This window comes from Podarcis vaucheri (assembly GCF_965113315.1).
Source record: "Podarcis vaucheri genome assembly, chromosome: 8".
Taxonomy (NCBI): domain Eukaryota; kingdom Metazoa; phylum Chordata; class Lepidosauria; order Squamata; family Lacertidae; genus Podarcis; species Podarcis vaucheri.
In genome coordinates, this window is record NC_138766.1 from 2,135,526 (window position 1) to 2,155,574 (window position 20,049).

The following is a 20,049-nucleotide window of genomic DNA, read 5'->3' on the forward strand; positions in this document are numbered from 1 at the left end:
ATTGCATTGTTATTAATGAAAAATAAATTTATTTTTTAAAAATAAAGTTTTCAAGCAAAGCTTGCCTACTATAGGACGCACCGGACCATAGGTGGGGGAGAACATGGGGAATTTTTTTTTTCTTGTTCTCCCCCTCTAAAACAAGATGTGTTTAAGGTGCATTCACCCAAAGCCTCTGGAGTGCAGCGGGAGTTCCCGCTGCGTTCTGGAGGCTTCAGGCGGCTACCTTGGAAGCCTGGAGAGCGAGAGGGGTTGGTGTGCACTGACCCCTCTTGCTCTCCAGGCTTCAGTGAAGGCAACCCAAAGCCTCTAGAGCGCGGGGGGGAGTTCCCGCGCTCTAGCACTCTATCACACTGCGCGCGTGCACAGAAGCAGCGTTCTACTTACGGACTTTTTGGGATGCGAATGGCACCCTGGAACAGGTCAAGTCCATAACTAGAGGTACCACTGTAATCTGGTCAGCACTGGAGCTCCTGTGTTGTGGACGATGCTGCCTCCGCGACACAAGGATGGTCCCATCCCTTCTGGAACATCTTTAGGAGACAGCTTCCTAGCCCTGGAGGGCAAGACACCCCAAAGATCAAATGTCAATGTGCTTGCTTCTAAGTTAATGTTTAAAGTATAATTAAAGTATGAGCAGTTCTGCTGTTACAATTAGTCCACTGAACCACATTACCCTGTAATACGGTATAAATGATTTTTATATGTTAAGAGAGACATCTGAGAAGGATGGGATGTTTTATAGTTTGACTAGTACAAGTTTTTACTTTGAGGCAAAACCATTATATATGCATTACATTTCCCTCAAAGGCCAAATGCAATTATTTTGCCTTAAGCTAAGTGAGTAAAGACAAATATGTGAAAACACATTTAAATGAAGCTGAAAACTGTTAAGAGGCTTTGCATTGTTTTTATCTATAGGGATGCTTTTTTCCATACAAGAATGAACTTTAGCTGTTCATTATAGAAAACTTGCTAATATACATTGTTCACTTTGATATGTGGATACCTCCATATATGCAAAAACTATGTGCACGTCAGCAAATCTTTACTGAATTTTTTTTTTTAAAAAAACTCAATAATACGCCTCCTTTCAATCACTACATTTCAATCCTACATGAACAATTCAAAGCAAAGTCTTAGAAAACATTGCAATGCTTTGTGCAAAACCTGAAGCTGAAAAACATTTAATAGAAGTAGAAAACTCATCTACTGGTAGTTCCAGTTCAATGACCTCCCCCATATATGTCTATTCAACAATTATTTATAGACAATCAAATGTTTAATGCCTCATTGGGCTTATATTTGTAATGAACTGACTAGATCTCAAAAAAGGATACAACTGAATTAGAACATACATACATACATATGTACATAATTTTATTTGTAGGCCACCTTTCCATGCTCAAACCATGCTCAAGGCTGCTTACAACATGAAAAAAACCCAAAACATAACAAAAGTAGCTGTAAGCAGTAACTAAAACATAATACAAAATCAAACTGAACGATTTCCACATAAATCAAAAAATCTAAAATATTCAAAAAATCAACAGCAACAATCCCCCCTAAACCCCAACCACCTGTGTGTGTCCCTGCCCCTCAGACAGTTGCAGATGATTTGAAAGAGATTTTTCTGTTCACAATGCATAGACTCATTCTGCTTTTCCCAGTGGTAAACAGGTTCTGGAGATGTGTGTTCTGTTTCAAAACACTGCCAAACCTGTTTGACCAGAGGTAACAGAGGGACAAAACAAAACTGTACATAGTCCGAGGGCAGCAGTGGGGGGACAGGACTCTCAATTCACTTTCCCAGTCTAGGAAATTAACAGAACACCTTTGGGGCTGAAGTTTGATCTTGGGAAAGGGAATGATACCAGAGCCTAAGACACAATGTGCCATTCGTCCCCAAGGGCTTCAACACACTCACTGTGCATTTTTCTATCCTGCCCCCATCCTGGACCCTGTACAACCTACTTCTGAACATACTCTTGCTTCAAAGGATTCCCATGAGGCAGACCGTTAAAGAAAGTGTTTAGTTTTGCTTTCATTGAACCTTGGCTTATTATTGAGCTATGGGATATAACAAACTCTGGTTAGTGTAACAAATCAGCTTCATAAAGCTTCGTAAAGTTTAGAGGGGCCCCAAGGGTCATCTAGTCCAACCCTCTGCAATGCAGGAATTTCAGCTAAAGCATCCAAGACAGATGGCCATCCAGCCTCTGCTTACAAACCTCCAAGGGAGTCCACCACCTCCCGAGGGAGTCTGTTCCCCTATCAAACATAACTCATAGTCTGAACTTGGCTTGTTGTGAAACTGACCCACTTTTATTATAAGAGATGAACCCTGGTTCACCCACAGTAATATGTCAAGATGGAAGGAAGGTGAAACTCAATGTCGTTCCATGTGATTGCATGGAAGAAGGACAGCAGTGTGGGCTTGAGGGATAGACATCATATGCGGTGGTTATGATACGGTGGTTAGCCTCTTGTTACGTGCTTATTCTGTTTATTTCTATTATATTATAAAAATACACTATGTATAATGCCTATAGAGCAATGTCTGCTACTTTTATTGTAAATCGAATGAGGTACAGTGGTACCTCAGTTTACAAACTTAATCCATTCCGGAAGTCCGTTCTTAAACTGAACCCGTTCTTAAACCGAGGCATGGTTTCCCTGATGAGGCCTCCTGCCACCCTTCCACCATTTGGCTTCCATTCTTAGACCAAGGTAAAGTTCACAAACCAGGACACCAGTTCGTAAACCAGACTGTTCTTAAACTGATGTACCACTGTACTAAGATCCTAATTTTAGCACAGAGGAGGCCTATCCACAGGCTACGTAACTCAAAAAACGCAAATTTGCTTTCTGCAACTCTTTTAGTTTGACAAAGAATGAGCCTAAGATATTTTTGGAAAAGTTATATATTTACAGTTTTATTTGTATGCAGCAAACAATCTTAACACTGTAGGTGAAAAGTATATTTACCCCCAAAATCACCAAAGCGAATAAATTATTTAAAGAATTTTTGTGTATTAATAAGGCAATAATCCTAGGTGGCCCATTAAAAGTCTTGCTAACTCTCCAAATACATAACTGAGCAATCCAGCAGAAAATGTACGAATGATAGGTTTGTATTATCTCCCCAAAAAAACCCTTCAAGGACAGAAGCAGTAAGAGACTTCAATTCCTCTAAGACCTGCAGAGAAAGGTATTCCTAGAGCATATCAAGGTAAGATGACAGGAATAATCTTCAAATGAACATTCAGTGCTTCAGCTTCAAGGATGCTGTGTCCACACACAATGGTAAATACACAAATATGGGCAGCACAAAGTGGCACATGAAAAAGTTAGAATTTTTTCCATTCCATGTCATCTGGAGGATTGACTTCTACTTTCCTTTTACCCACATCAGACCAGTTTGTGCTCAAAACTGTCCCACCAGACTCCATCTGAAACAGGAAAACACACATTTGTCGATTATTTTAAAAAAGGAATAATCCAAGAATCAAGTAGACTGAGTTCTGCAGGCGAGAAGGAGACACAGTGGCCCAGTCACTAAGCACTGAACTAAGAGTTCAATGCACCCTTCCACCTGCAAAATAATTTCCTATTATCTCATGGTTCTCCAACTCTCAGAAACAGCCATATCTGCATCACAGGAGGTTGGAGCATGCGATCCTTGGGAGGGTTCCTTCCAACTCTACAATTCTATGGCAGGCTTCCTTGTCAAAGGGTATTGATGTTACATTTGCAGTCATAATAAATTAAACACAACTCAGAAAATCTCATGTTAACTTACAAAAGATTTGTTCATGGCACGTTTCACTTCATCTGTGCCATCAGAGTATATCTGCTGGAACAGTTTATTTAAAGCTGCATCCCCCTCCAACTTTTCATTCTTCTCTTCTTCTTTGATCTCAACTACTAATTTGTCCCAATTCCTTGTATAATGAGAAGATGAAGGATAAAGGTGTGTTGCATCTGAAACTTGAAAATGGAGAGAACAGATTGATCCCAACAATATATCACAGCTTATCACAGATGAACAGTGGTGGACTTTAGCATGTACAGACTGAAAAGAAGGCAACAGCTCCAAATAACTGAGTTTACTGAAGCATGTATTTCCCTCCGCATTCCTTACTCAAACAGGACCATAAAAGCCAGAGCAGGGGCAGGCAATCTTTTCTAATTCAAAGGCTATGGGTCCTTGTGAGTTCTCTTCTCAGGAACTACATGCCCATGATGAGTGGGGCTGAAACCACACACCTTTCTCCTACATACATATATCCACTGGGGTTCTCTTTCTCGCCCCCCCCCCCAATAATATATATCTGTTTGGCCTCTCTCCCACACCACAAACACAATCAATCCTCTAATCCACACCTTCCCAGTCTTCCAACAATGGCTACATAATGCAGAAGAGGGAACAAAAGAGGGCAGCTTTTGTTCCACAGCAGATTCATGCTGGGCTCTACCAAGCACTCAGTTCACTTACAAATGTCACTCTACACACAAAAGCCAGTGAAAAGTTCTGTTCTACTTTTTCCTTCTCTACCTGTGCTCCTTCTCTCCCCACCCCATGAACATAAGAGCAGCCTTGTGGATCAGACCCATCGAGGGCAGCATCCTGTTCTCACAGAGGCTAACCAGGGGCCCATGGGAAGCCTGAAAACAGGCCTCACCTTTAATTCCAAGAAGCTGGTATCCAGAGACATACTGCCTACCAACAGTGGAGGTAAAACTTGGCCATCACAGCTGACAGCCATTGACAGCCTTAGCCTCTGTGAATTTGCCTAATTCTCTTTGGAAGCCTTCCAAGTTTGTGGCCAGCACTACCTGCTTGTGGAAGCAAATTCCACAGTTTAACTATGTGGTGTGTGAACAAGTCTTTTCTTTTGCTTGTCCTGGTTTTTCCCACATTCAGTTTTATTGGATGCCCACAGGTTGCCGTGTTATGAGGGTGAAAAATCTCCCACCCACTTTCTCCATGCCATGCATATTTTAAATATGCTTAGCATGCCTCCTCTTACTTTCCTTTTCTCTAAAGCAAAAACCCCAAATGTCTTCCTGCACAGGAACCTTCTCACCTTTCCAATAACTAAAAGGAGCATTCACATAAGAAATGGCGAAATTATATTATGAGGCATCCTGCATTTGCTGGATCTGGGAACAGATTATTTTGAAAAATGGAGACATTTTAGATTTAGAAGGACATGATAACAGATTTTCATGGCATGCATACGTATGGTATGAAAGCATCACATAATAAGAAAATCCATTTTTAGGGTATAGGAGAAATATAAAGACATTAGAACAAAAAACACTGTGGTGGCTCTCCCCATTAGAAGCAATATCTTTGAAGAAAATTGAACATATATAGAGCTGTTAACCGAAGTAGAAAAACAGGTAAAATTAAAAGACTCTGAAGAGATAAGAGAACTGGTAACAGACTGGTTACAGTATCATCAATTAAATGATATTTTAAAGACAGATAAAAAGAAAGGTTTTAGTTATGAGTTATCAAGATTTCAAAAAGATGTTTTAGAAAATAATATAGCCTGGTAGAGGCTATGGAAAACAGATTTGAAATTCATGGCATGTTGTTCACTGAAAGAAAATTACATAAAAATGATGTACCGGTGGTATTTGACTCCTGTTAAGTTAGCAAAAATGTACAGAACAAGCACAATTACTTGCTGGAAATGTAAAGAAAAAGAAGGTACCTTTTATCATATGTGGTGGACGTGTAAAGTAACGAAAAATTTATGGGAGATGCTATATAATGAAATGGAAAAAATGTTTAAAATAAATTTTGTTAAAAAACCAGAAGCTCTCCTATTAGGAATTATAGGTACCGAGATACCAAAGGACCAGAAAATAATGTTTATGTATGCAACAACAGCCACACAGATACTATTAGCCCAGAGATGTTAGGAAGAGACAACCCTGACCAGAGGAGAATGGCAAACCAAGTTGATGGACTATGCCGAAATGGCAAAATTAACTGGGAAGCTCAGAAACCAAGAAGACAAGAACTTTAAAAAAGATTAGGAAAAGTTTACAATTTATTTAAGAGACCACTGCAACATTAAAACATTAGCAGGATTTTAACCACACTTGTAAAGTAACAGAAAGTATGGATAATTTAGAAGGATAAAAATTTGGATAATATTGATATGCAGTTATAAATATTATCATTAGGACCCAGGGGATGGGGGGAAGTCATGAGATTCAGAGTAATCTCAATATTTGGATTTTGAATTGTTTTTTGTTTTATGTTTATAATTTTGAAAATCAAATTTTAAAAACTGCTTTTACAAGTTAAACATCAATTATGACACATCAAGCAAAGACTATCTCAAGCTCTTCTCTTCTCAAGAGAGGAAAGAGGAAAGAGAAGAAGCTTACAAGCCAGGAATCAATTCAAGACACCTACGTGGGACTACCCTTCAAGATGGTCAGGAAACTGCAACTAGTACAGAATGTTACTGCTAGAGTTTGGGCAGGCATGGGAAGCCACGTGTCACCAGATCTGTTCTGGCTCCCTATATGATACCAGGCCCAATTCTATGTGTTAATGCTGGCATATAAAGACTTCTTGTCCATGGGGCCACGAAGAGTCGGACACGACTAAACAACAACAACCTGGACACTTGGTGGTGAGTCTTCCTGTTTCAGCCAGTACAAGCCTTGAGATCCACTTGTGGAGAGGGTGGTTGGTCACAGGGCTACTGGCAAGTATTGCTTGCAATGCTGGACAGGATTGTCTCAGTGACTGTGCCCTGACTTGGGAATTCTTCCCTCCTAAGGACATGGGTAGCAATGCTGTTTGTTACTGGCCTTTTATCATCTAGTCAAGACCAGCCAGTTCTCAGCTTCTGGTTTCCTTAATCGCGCAGCTCCCACGACCACAGGAGATCTTGGCAAAGCAATAAACAAAGATGATAGAGGGTAATTATCTTTGTAAACTCCCCCCAGGGTCTGGGGGAAAGAGCTTCACTCGCAGATCGTCTAGGTACCTGGCTTTCACTCAGACATGGATGTGGGAAGCAGGGAGACACTGAGTGCAAAAGTACTTTGCCTCTCAGTAACCCTCCAATGCCACCATTAAGAGCAGTGATTCTTCTGTTCATTAAGAGATTTATTAGGATTAATGCACAGATGTGTGCTGGCAATGATGGGACAAGATTAAAGACAGCCGAATCGAAAATAGCTACAAGGTCATGCAGATTTGAATTGGAAAGATGACTTAAATCAAGCTAAAAGACAGTATGTGTTGGGGAGGGAAGCCAATCACTTCATTATAAATCCTTTGTTACATAAATGACTCGGCAAACACCCTTCCCCCCAAGAGTGCCTTTTTTTTTTTGGTTCTTCACAGCAAGTGAAGAGGAAAGAAGATGGGAGTATAGATATGGAATATAATGACAAACGGGACTGTGTGAGGAAAATATTAAAGTTTGGAATAATTATTAAAAGGGCTTGGAGCCTCTGCGGAGTTAATTTTTTACTTGCCCACTAATTGAGGGGAGGAGGGACTGGACTTTGAAGACTTCCTACGGTTCTAGTGGGACACCAGATCATTCTTCTATAAGTACTTATAATTAATTGCTTCGTTTGGACGTGGAGGGGAGAACTTGGAGGGGAGAACTTGGAGGCTTGCCGGGGCCTCTGGCAGGACATTAGGCAACTCCCTGCTTGTAATCGGAAGTATGGAATTTTACAGCTACAATCAGAAGAATTGAGAACAAAAGAGAGAGATCCCTCCAGAATAACTCTGAGTCAACAGAGCCGTAAGGCACAAAGGAGATCAGGAATAACTAATATGGACATAATATTTGATAAATAAAGGAACAATTGATGAAAATTAAAACCTCACACAGGAAGAAGAAAGGAGAACTTGCGAATTTACAAATTACTACATGTATTAATAGGAACTGACGTCAATTATTGTAGCTGTGGTATAAGGGATTTTATCAAGAGTGGATTGTATATGGTTTGAGCAATAGTCTGGAGGCAGAATTAAAGAGGATCAGTAGACCTTGAAGTACAGCATGTCGGAAGCCACACAAATTTTATAATTGGCTATGTAATTGATTTGTATTTGAATTGCTATTGCTATTTGGTATTGATAAAATATGGCATTTATTGGATTTTTGTAATTGAAAATTAATAAAATATTGAACAAAGACCAGCCAGTTCTCCCAGGAGGACCCGTTTTGCCTGTCCTGTCCATTTAAGGTTACATTGTTTGGATCTTAAATTGTATCTAGTTTTACTCTTTATGGCTGGAAACCACTTTGGGAACAATGGTGAAAGGAACACTAAAAATCTGATAACTAAAATAAAATAATAAATAGGAAAAAAAGTTTGCATCCTGACCAAAGTAGACTGATTCTCTTCTCTCTGCTACATTACAACAAGTGATCTTTGAGTAGCAGGACTATAATTTGTTGTTTAATAATGGATAATGATGGCATCCAAGAACAGACCTATAATCCAATAAGTGATTGTCTCAAACAAAAGAGTGCAATAGTGTGTAGATAAGAGCAAAAGTACAACAGTTGTAGAACTGAACATGAACATACTAACCAGGTGCAAATTGTTTTAGTTTAGGAGAGCCTCCATGGCCTTCCAATTTCTCCCATCGTACAGCTTCTGGTTTCTTCATTTTTATTTCAATCTACAGAACACACAACAAAAACCCAAATTTTAATGCACTAAATGAGGCCTGTAGTTTTTTTCTGGTGTATTTTTTTAAAAAAAGAAAAATGTTAACTGCCATACCAGTTAAACGTACAATTAAGCTAATTTACAAACTAGCTCAATTTGCTTATCATAGTAAATGGTTTATTGTGGATGTGCTGATGAGAGCCACTTTGCCCCCCGGCATCCAAAAACCAACCACAAGCCCTAGCTGTGTGTTACAGCTGAACCAGGAACTGTGGCTTGTTTTGCTCTAAACAATTATCAGTAAGCCGAAAAACAAACCTAGACTACAGATTGTGGTCTGCTTGGGCAAAATAAGCCGCAAATCCTGGTATGTGTTTGTTCACTTGAAACTGTGCTCTTTGAATTCAGCCTGTACCTTTCTATAGCTCTGCAGAACAATGAGCAACAAAAAAAAGAAGCAGCTGTTGCCTGGGAAGAGCCATAGTAATAGGACGATGTGTGAAAACAAGGTTTTGAAAAACAAATCCTAGGAAGTGTGCTTGAGCATTACTTTTATACTTATGGCTGAATCACTTTCTCAGTCTGTTAAGCACAGTGGCAACTTGGTGACATTTGGACTTGGTGGGGCTGTAGTTTTTTACCTTGCAGTTCTCTTCACAACAGGACATGTACAGAACTCATTTAGAAAAATGTATCATATGCCACATGTGCCAGTGCCACTGTCTCCTTGCTATAAATAAATCATTTTCTTCACATTTATGGACAGGGAAAGAGCTTCTAAGTATCCTTTTCAGAAGACTGGCTTACTTACCTCTTACTGAGAAATTAAACTCTAACAACCAAATACTGGTGAGGGCTCACCATAGAGCCCATCTAGTGGCAATGAAGGCAGGAAAGAAGGCCTACTTGGCTGCCTCCATTGCAGCCTCAATAGGTCATCCAGCAGAGCTCTTCCAGAGAGTGCAGGACCTCCTGCAGTCTGGCACAAAGGAAGTGCTGAAACCAGCGGTAGCTATGAGTTGTTTGCAAAGCATTTTAAGGATAGAATTGCTTGCATACACCAGGATCTTGACTTGGCTGTTATAGCAGATGAATCTCAAGGGGGGTCCAGAGCATAGTCTAGTCCCATTATATTGGATGAATTTCAGTTAATAAGGCTTGAGGATGTAAACAAGCTGCTTGGATCAGTCAAGGCGACTACTTGTGCTCTGGACCCTTGTCCCTCAATCTCAACTCTCTCCTCTGTGCTCAAGTCAATCACTCACTACTAGCGCACCTGTCTTTATGAATCCCATGGGAAGCCAGAGCAGGGAGACACTAACAACTCTCTTAATGTCTAGCACATGTTTGTTGGCCCAACCCAACCCACCTGCGCAAGGCAGGCAACAAAAGCTGCTGCAACTCACACACAAGCCACCGGCAATTTCTCCTCCTAAACAAATGCAAAATGATTTAATTAATTTTTAAAAAAACATTCTAGAAAGGGACTCACACTGTGGCCCCTAATGCACCCTCTTTCTAGCAAGGTCGCAAAATAAATAATAAGCAAAAGAAAAAAGGACAAAGCTGCTTAGAACATGCTACAGGCTCCAAGTTAGTGTGGCTTGCAAAGAAGCACTCTGAACATGCTCAGAACAGTTGTAGGATTCTGAAAGGTCTACAATACCAGCAGACCTACAAACAGGATGGAGGGAGAATCTGCAACACTAAGGTAAAGAAGTCTGCCGTTCTAGTGAAATATAATTTATCACATGGTTTTTCTGTCTGGTAATAGATGGGAGGGACCTCCTGGCGACAACAATACTTTTGAATTAGGATTGGTTGAGTGGTGCAGGCAGCTGGTTGGCAGAAAAATCTCCAGGAGTCTCTCTAAGCTGAAGGAAAGAAATGAGTATGTGGAGGACATGAGAGAATGTGACTTTGAGATTTTTGGGTAAACTTTATAAAAATGTGCTTGAAATTTTACTTGTAAAAATTATGGACTAATCTCCACTGATTAAACATATTTTGACTGACTAAAAAAAGGCACACTTGACAAATCAAGCAACACAATTAAATAATGATTATGCACATGTAAAAACAAAACAAAACCCTGCGTATCATTTAAAACAAATGGGACAGACTATGATTCAGCAGAGAGGCATGGACTTTTAAACATACTATACATTCTAAAGTTATACAGAATATTGGTTTCATCCCTCTGTTTTGGGATAATTTTATATTATGCACTTTCATAATCAGCCAAAGAGATATCATCATGATCTCTACCCACACCTGTTACAAGCGTATTTTAAGTTTCACACTAAATATCACAGCACTCATTTTACAATTACAAACATATAATTTACTTCCAAGATCAGTGTTAGCAGTCTGCCATATGACTTGAAGTCCAGCTTGTTCAATTTTATGCATAAACTTACTCATTTTGGCAGAGTAATTTTGGCAGAGTAATCTCAGCTCTAGTCAAACCCAGGATAACCCAGGGATCCCTGTAGCCCTAAGAACAATGGCACCTTTGTAAATGCTCACCCTAGAGTCATCTTATAGCAAGCTGTTTGAATATCCTGTCATGAATCAAAACTCCTACATTAAACATTGAACTAAACAGAAATAATTTAAAATAGGCTTCTACTTTTACAAAAATGCTATTTCTTAGGGGAAAATAAGTATATGTATGTACATTAATAACAACAACAATTGTATACCACCCTATACCCACAGACCTCAGGGTGTCTCACAACACAAAATCACAATACAAAAACATGTATATTACTATACAAATAGATTTTATCTAGTTCTCCTCGTTACATATTTATTTTACAGTTTCTGTTTGACCCCAACGCTAAACCAGGGGATTCCAAACTATCAAGTACACACCTGTTCTAGCTTCCAAGTAAGACTAAGGCTAGTGTTTTCCACAGTTTTAGTCCCAACGGGGGTGGGGTGGGGGTGGAAGTCATCTAAGAGAAAAATTAAGGCAGTGAGGTTATGTGTGTCTGCATCTCACTACTACGGTGTGCTGCTACCAGCTCAATTCCAACAAACTAGGATTAAGGAAACCTTACTTGGCTGCAGTGTGATATCTGATTTATTTATTTAATATTTATAGTCACTCTTATCAAACTTTGGATTCAGTGAATCCATAATCCCTTTTGTTGCTACTGGTGGAGTGGTGAGAACAGCAGGGCTGTCGACGGCTACAACAGGAAAACACAATTTTAAGGACAGATCTACCGTAAGCTGAAACGCGGATCAGCAACACCTCACAGTCCAGGGGACACGCCAACCCCCCATCACAGGATTTCACCCTTAAAAGTTGCCCTTACTGTTAAACAGATGTAAAATTTTACTTGAAAATTATCTACATTTCATACTTTTCAATATTTTAAGGTTCGTCAACTAACTAGTGCTAACTTACCTTACATTGTTTAATATACTAATTTAAGCAGACCAAAGAGAGTAATTTTTATATCTTTATGACACCAGAGAGAGAGAGAGAGAAATCCATCAATTGTAGGGAAAGCGCCCCCTGGGATAAAACTGCCCCTTGCAGAACCAAAAGGCATTAACTGCTGCCAAAGCAATAATCCCCCAGCACCACCTTCTGGAGCTGACAGTCTACGGAGCAAAACCACCGCAAAGAAGGGCCTCCCAACATCCCACTCAAGACAACCTATCCAGATACCATGGTCAACAATACTAAAAGCTGCTGAGAAATCTAAGAAAGGTTACGCAACTGTTTAGGGTGCAAGCCTAATCCCACTTACCTGGGAGTAAGCCCCATTGAATTCAAAAGGATTTACTTCTGAGTAGCCATGGTTAGGACTGCTCTTTAAATCTTAAGTCAAAACTCCTGAAATAGCAGTTTGAACCTTTCTAAACTTCCAGTGCTTATTTAAGGCTGCATTCATTCCTTTTTAAATGTGTTTGCAACACTTTTAGGAGTAAAAGAGGTATTGAATTCCTATTCCTAGATTAGAATACTCTTGAAATATGCATTAGAGTATAAACTATGAACAACAATAATGGTGGAAAGTTAATGGTTTAAAATGAAGTACTAAGCCAAGCCAAGGTATTTATTCATTGCTTCCCTCCCCCCCAAGCCACTATTAAAAACTGAACCCAATGAGCCTGAAACAATATTTTAGCACCCTCTAGTGAAAGTGACAATTTCACATAACTACTGAGGTTCCAGAAGAAACCAATAACTGTGAGTTTTAAAGATCTGTCAGCAAATTTCCAGAACTTCAAAACCAAATTCAGTGAATTGACAAACATGATCTAACACAGCTGCATTTGGCAAATTTAGCTATGCTATATTAGTGTATGCAAAATAGAAGAAGAAGAAGAGTTTGGATTTGATATCCCGCTTTATCACTACCCGAAGGAGTCTCAAAGCGGCTAACATTCTCCTTTCCCTTCCTCCCCCACAACAAACACTCTGTGAGGTGAGTGGGGCTGAGAGACTTCACAGAAGTGTGACTGGCCCAAGGTCACCCAGCAGCTGCATGTGGAGGAGCAGAGACGCGAACCCGGTTCCCCAGATTACGAATCTACCGCTCTTAACCACTCCACCACACTGGCTCTCTACACCACAAATATGCTATTTGTGAGACATCTTGGTGCAAATTGAATTAGTTGCATTCATTGGTAATGCACCATGCATTTAAAGTACATCTTGTATATTTTTCCATGACCTGTGCTATGCCAAGTCTTCACATTTCTACCCCAAACAACAAGCACAGTAAGCAGACCAGGGTGTTCGCCAAACCCTTTATCAAAGCACAGCAGAGCTCCTACTGCATTGTAAATGAATCCTATTCTTCTCTTCCCCCTCCCACATGCACATGAGTGCATGGTAATCCCACATCTTATGCATAAATGAAAACTGTGTACTGTATACTGAAACCCTTGGAGCCACCCAACATCTAGCGGGTGACAGCATCCCCATCACTCCCAGAGCCAAGCAGGCCTTGCCCATCAAACAAACACGAGCACTTAAGAGCTCCTTTTGCACCAGGTAACCCAAGCAGACCCGGCTCAAAAACAGTTTAAAGCTCTCTGCCTTATGGGGGGCAAGCGGGGGGGGGGGTGAGTAATGCAGTACCATGAAGACCAGAAAACTGAAGCTCAACTCCAACAAGACACAGGTTGCACAAGTAACATCATTCCTAGTGTATGAGAGCTGGTGTTCAACCAGTTCTGGATAGAGTTGCATTCCCCGTTTGCAGTTTGTGAGAGTTCCTTAATCCAGCTCTGTCACTGGCAGCACAATTGTTTCAGTGACACAGAAATCCGATGGGGAGCAAATCAACTGATGGATCAACTGCACAGCTGAGTTTCCTGTCATAGTATCCTGCAGGAAAGCTGATGGGATGGAGCCCTGAATAGGATTGTTCCTGCTACGAGCTAGGAGTTGTCGGTCTTACTTCTCGCTTTTGCCTTATTACACAGCCATAGAACTCAAGTTAGTATTGTCATGCATCATATTAAGTCAGATATTATTTCACAAAATAAGTCTGAAAAGTTTGTGAATGTATTCATGTTTATTTTTAATATCACTATTTGTAACATAATAATTCAAAGTAGCATGGATGGTGTATTTTATATGAATGTAAGGTCTATGCAAGATTACCAAAGAAAAATGGTTATTCAGGGCTATCCTAAATAGACAGGACTTAAAATAACAGATTTTAAAATAATGCCACATTTTAGGATAGTTGTGCCCATTTGCTTAGAGGCACTCTTGTTAGTCCAAAGGCAAGGAAAGGCTTTATAATCTGAGTGCAGTGAACCTGCCAGTTTGTTGTTGTTTAGTCATTTAGTTGTGTCCGACTCTTCGTGACCCCTGGACCAGAGCACGCCAGGCACTCCTGTCTTCCACTGCCTCCCGCAGTCTGGTCAAACTCATGCTGGTAGCTTCGAAGACACTATCCAACCATTTCGTCCTCTGTCGTCCCCTTCTCCTTGTGCCCTCCATCTTTCCCAACATCAGGGTCTTTTCCTAGGAGTCTTCTCTTCTCATCCAGCCCAGCCTTTCGCATGATGAATTCTGCATATAAGTTAAATAAGCAGGGAACATATCCAGTTCTATTAAAGCTGCACCATCCTATGCATATTTACTCAAAAGTAAGCTATTTCTCCTGAGAAATCTCTATGTGGGACAAGAAGTTACAGTTAGAACTGGATATGAACAACTGATTGGTTCAAAATTGGGAAAGGAGCAAGAGAAGGCTGTATATTGTCTCCCTGCTTATTTAACTTATATGCAGAATTCATCATGCGAAAGGCTGGGCTGGACGAATCCCAAACCGGAATTAAGATTGCCGGAAGAAATATCAACAACCTCAGATATGCAGATGACACAACCTTGATGGCAGAAAGCGAGGAGGAATTAAAGAATCTTTTAATGAGGGTGAAAGAGGAGAGCGCAAAATATGGTCTGAAGCTCAACATCAAAAAAACGAAGATCATGGCCACTGGGCCCATCACCTCCTGGCAAATAGAAGGGGAAGAAATGGAGGCAGTGAGAGATTTTACTTTTTTGGGCTCCATGATCACTGCAGATGGTGACAGCAGTCACGAAATTAAAAGACGCCTGCTCCTTGGGAGAAAGGCAATGGCAAACCTAGACAGCATCTTAAAAAGCAGAGACATCACCTTGCCAACAAAGGTCCGCATAGTTAAAGCCATGGTTTTCCCAGTAGTGATGTATGGAAGTGAGAGCTGGACCATAAAGAAGGCTGATTGCCGAAGAATTGATGCTTTTGAATTATGGTGCTGGAGGAGACTCTTGAGAGTCCCATGGACTGCAAGAAGATCAAACCTCTCCATTCTGAAGGAAATCAGCCCTGAGTGCTCACTGGGAGGACAGATTCTGAAGCTGAGGCTCCAAGACTTTGGCCACCTCATGAGAAGAGAAGACTCCTAGGAAAAGACCCTGATGTTGGGAAAGATGGAGGGCACAAGGAGAAGGGGACGACAGAGGACGAAATGGTTGGATAGTGTCTTCGAAGCTACCAGCATGAGTTTGACCAGACTGCGGGAGGCAGTGGAAGACAGGAGTGCCTGGCGTGCTCTGGTCCAGGGGTCACGAAGAGTCGGACACAACTAAATGACGACAACAAAACTATGTTGTGTTCAGTGGGGTTACTGCTAGGTAAACATACTTAGGACTGCAGCCTAAGTCATTTGCAGAAGCATGCACACAAACTACTTTTCTTAACCACCTAAGATTTTTCTTGGGGGGAGGGGGTAAAAACGCATGTTACAAATATGAGTAAGTGACAAGCAGGGAGGATAAAAATAAATGATTTCTTAAAAACATCGATTTTTTTAAATTTTAAATTGGATTTTTTTAAAAAAATGCTTTTGGAGGAAAAATCTTTCTAAATATTGTTTTCTGTTTAAATTACATAATAGTCCAAAGGCTATTCATGAGGAAATAAGGGTTTGTTTTTAATTATGTAGCATGAGGCTTTATATGCAATGTTTAAATTTTTTGGTAAATGAATTCCATTAATCTATTCATAATGTCATACTCTTCCAGAGGTTTCGGTAAGATTATTTGGGGCAGTTTTTCTAACAAGAAGATATTATCACAGAGGCTTGTTTTTACAGTTCTCAAAAGTGTGAATTTGTGTCTTAACAGGAAAAATGTTATAAAATAAACATACAGCGTTGAGGAAGAAACCTTAATCCATTGTTCCTTTGCAAATTTATACACACAGAGAATCAACCCCTTACCTCTTCAATGAATAGATGGTTTGGAGTGGAATAGATTTGCACAAGTAGCTACGTGTGAAGCAGTAAAGATGAAAGTGCAACCTTGTGAGCAGAATACTCCACAAGTCTTGGAATCTTTGTGTAATAATTGTGGAAGTCAGTTGCATATCTGTGCAATTCAGACTTGAGGCAAGTGCTGAAGGCACTTCCGGGATGGCAACCTCTTCCCAATCCCACTGGGTTCCAACAACTGCACTAACACTTAACTGTACAGAATAGGCACCTGAACGTAGAAGCAAATCCCAAAGGGGGGGGGGTGGAAATAGTAACTTGGCGAGACCTTGAAGTGCTTGCCAGTCAACTAATAAAGAGTTCACACTAGTTCCCAGGGCTCGCCTGACATCATCCAAACAAGAGTCTCTAACCACATCAGTTAACAAACATGGATACATATGCTATAACGTTATTGTTTTAGTTAAATAAATTATTTAAACTGTTATTAAGGAAATGATTATTTATTTATTTTTCTCCTTCCAATAAAGTACAGCAGAAAAGTTGTCCAAATATAAACAGTTAACTTATTAAACCTCACAATAATTTCATAATTATCGGTTTACGTATTTCTAATAGTATAACTGAATCAGCTATTTTTTATATCTGTAAAAACTACTCTAAAAAGTTATTATTCCAAAAATGAAACCTTCATCTGGTTGTAAATATTAAGATTATACCAGCAAGAATGAGTCTTTCTGTTAAAAATATGATTTAAATCAAGTATTACTGACTAGTGATTTAAATCGTCATTTAATTTAAATCAAATCCACCCTGGCGACAAGTATCTAACAAAATAATTTGTTCTTTAAAAGATTACCTTGGTTGAAAGAACTTTGAATGTACTTTGTTCTGGAACTATGGAATGAAGAAAATGAAGCTTTAAGTTGTAGTCTTCCTCTGACGAAAGTCTCACGAATACATCTAGCTGTTAATAATACGAAACATAATCAGTAGTAAACACAAGGAAAAGGCCTCCTAGTGTTTCTGTCATTTCCCAGGAAATGAAGGCAAAGACCTTTCATTGGGAACATCTAATCTGTGTCGAGTATAAGAGAGGAATTTCAAACAGCAATTTATATTGAATTATTCAACAGATAATTCAAAGTGTGCTAGAACATAAACAGAAGATTAATGTTCTTAGTCATCAAGTAGGTACTCAGAAAGCCTGTTATGTCAGTTTGATGTGCATTCTTTAGGTAAAGAATTGCATTAACTGTAGAAAGTTACCAAAAGCCATAAATAATTAAATGGACAAAAGACACACAGCTTCTTCGTTTGCTTTATACTTCACACATTTCTATGCCCAGCAAGATGTGTGAATATAAAGAAGCAACTCACTGAATTTTTGATTCTATTATCTAAAATATGTAAATGATAAAACAAGAATACTTGCAATATAATTAACCAAACCCGGGGTCCCAATAATTAAAGTTAGGATTTAGTGAACAGCACGACAGAACAATACAGAGAATATAAATATTAGATAATACCTGCACCAACATTTCCCAAAGCCTCACTTTTTCCCATCCAAGCATAAAGCTGCTGATTTTATCTTGGGCTGCAATAAGCAGACACTCTCTTGGAAGTTACACTGAACTCAAAGAAATGACTTTGAAAAGAACTACATTTATAACCCAAGGGTGCCTTGATTTCAGTTTGAATTTTATGCATATCTTACCTCTTTTTCTGAAAACTGTATGTTTACATCATCCTTCTTTGCGTTTTTGATCATAATAGTTACAATTACATGAGATTCTGTTTGGTACCAGTCATGCCTTTAAAAAAAACACCAGCATTTTAGTTTATGTGAATATCCCACTGTTGTATCCTGATTGCTTCCCAAGACTTTCCCAACTCCTTCCCTCTGAACAAGGGCCCATGTGAACTATGTCAAACATTTAGTTAAAGGTAGGTAGCCGTGTTGGTCTGCCGTAGTCGGAGGAAAAAATTCCTTTCAGTAGCACCTTAGAGACCAAGTTTGTTTTTGGTATGAGCTTTCATGTGAATGCACACTTCTTCAGATACTATTCAGATTCGTGTGCATGCACACAAAAGCTCATACCAATAACAAACTTAGTTGGTCTCTAAGGTGCTACCTGAAGGAATTTTTTATTTTTTATTTTGTTATGTCAAACATGAATGTCAATGATGATCCTTGGGAGAAAATGGATCATCCAGGAATTGAGCATGGATCCTCCTAAAGCAATGGTCCAAGCATTTTGGAGTGGAATTGCATACTCATTTTCAAGAATGGAGGATTGAATTATCAGTATATTAAGTGGAAGATGCAGCTCCTTTCTAACCAAAGAGCATCAAGTTCATTAATTCTTCAAGTTGACATGAAAGCAACCAAGTGCATTACCTTTAAGTAAGCTCCCGCAATAGATGGTCTCAGCAAGTTTCAAAGACTATTTGATGAGAGCCTTAGAACAGATTCCAGAAGAAAATGCACAGCTGGAAAAAGAGTATCAACAAGGGTGTCCCACATGCCCTTAAAGTAGTGCTGTGCAATGCCAGGTTAATGATTCATAAGACCAGTGCCACTGATTGTGTATGGAGGAATTGACCTGGTTGGACATGGTAGCTGGCTCTGTTCTTGCTGCTGCTTGTCGACCAGGTTTCTCTTATCGCACTATCTCAAATCTTCCATTTGTGGACAAGGTGGCTGAGCGGGTGGTCGCAGAAGAACTCCACGCACGCTTGGAGGATGTGGACCATTGGACCATTTGCAATCAACACATCATGGGACTGAAACCACCCTGGTTGCACTGGCTGATGACTTCCAGTGGGACAGGGCCAGGGCCAGAGATGAAAGCAGTTTCCTAGTTCTGCTGGATCTCTCAGCAGCTTTTGATACTGACCATGGCATCCTCCTGGATCTTCTAGGAGGTCTGGGAGTTGGGGGCACTGCTATGCAGTGAACCCACTCATTCCTCCTCGGCCATGTCCATAAAGTACTGTTGGGGGAGGTGAGTGTTCAGATCCCTGGACTTGAGGGGTGCCTCAGGGCTCTGACTCCTCTTCCATGCTTTTTAACATCTATAGGAAACTGCTAGGAGAGGTCAATAGGGGGTTTGGGCTGGGTGTTCACCAGATGAAACCCAGCTGTACCTCTCATTTAAATTGAAACAAGTGAAGGCAGTGGATGTCTTGTGTGAGTGTGTGGAGGCGGTTGTGGGGTAGATGGCAGTCAAGAGATTGAGGTGGAATCCCAACAAGACATAAGTACTGGTTCTGGGAGACAAGGAGCAGGGAGGTGTGGGGAATTCCCTAGTCCTGAGTGGGGTAAATATGCCCATAAAGAACCAAGTGTGCAGCCTGGGAGTCATTTTGCACTCACAGCTGTCCATGAAGGCACAGGTCAATTCTGTGTCCACAGCAGCGGTCTACCAGCTCCAGCTGGTACACTGGCTGAGACCCTCCCTGCTTGCACACTGTGTCACCAGAGTGGTAATGCTCTGGGTATCTCCTGCTTGGACTACTGCAATGCGCTCTACGTTGGGCTACCTTTGAGGGTGACTTGGATATTACAACTAATCCAGTATGCAGCTGCCAGACTGGTGACTGGGAGCTGCCCCTAGGACCATGTAATAC

At 40.3% G+C, this 20,049-nt stretch overlaps 2 protein-coding genes across 2 annotated transcripts in view; both read right to left on the reverse strand.

The window, feature by feature from the left end:
• The window catches only part of LOC309539254 (uncharacterized protein), a gene marked incomplete at its 3' end in the record, with an annotated part of 159,514 nt that overhangs the window by 55,853 nt on the left and 83,612 nt on the right, over positions 1-20,049 (reverse strand). The gene's annotated exons all lie outside the window — the stretch shown is intronic.
• The window catches only part of SUGT1 (SGT1 homolog, MIS12 kinetochore complex assembly cochaperone), a 49,724-nt gene continuing 31,038 nt past the window's right edge, over positions 1,364-20,049 (reverse strand). The window contains exons 9-13 of the mRNA XM_082234623.1: positions 18,134-18,230; positions 17,273-17,380; positions 8,596-8,686; positions 3,803-3,990; positions 1,364-3,452 (exon numbers count right to left, since the gene is read on the reverse strand). Of these exons, the coding sequence (XP_082090749.1) occupies positions 3,351-3,452; positions 3,803-3,990; positions 8,596-8,686; positions 17,273-17,380; positions 18,134-18,230 (586 nt within the window). The 3' untranslated portion in view covers positions 1,364-3,350. The remainder of the gene's footprint in view (positions 3,453-3,802; positions 3,991-8,595; positions 8,687-17,272; positions 17,381-18,133; positions 18,231-20,049) is intronic.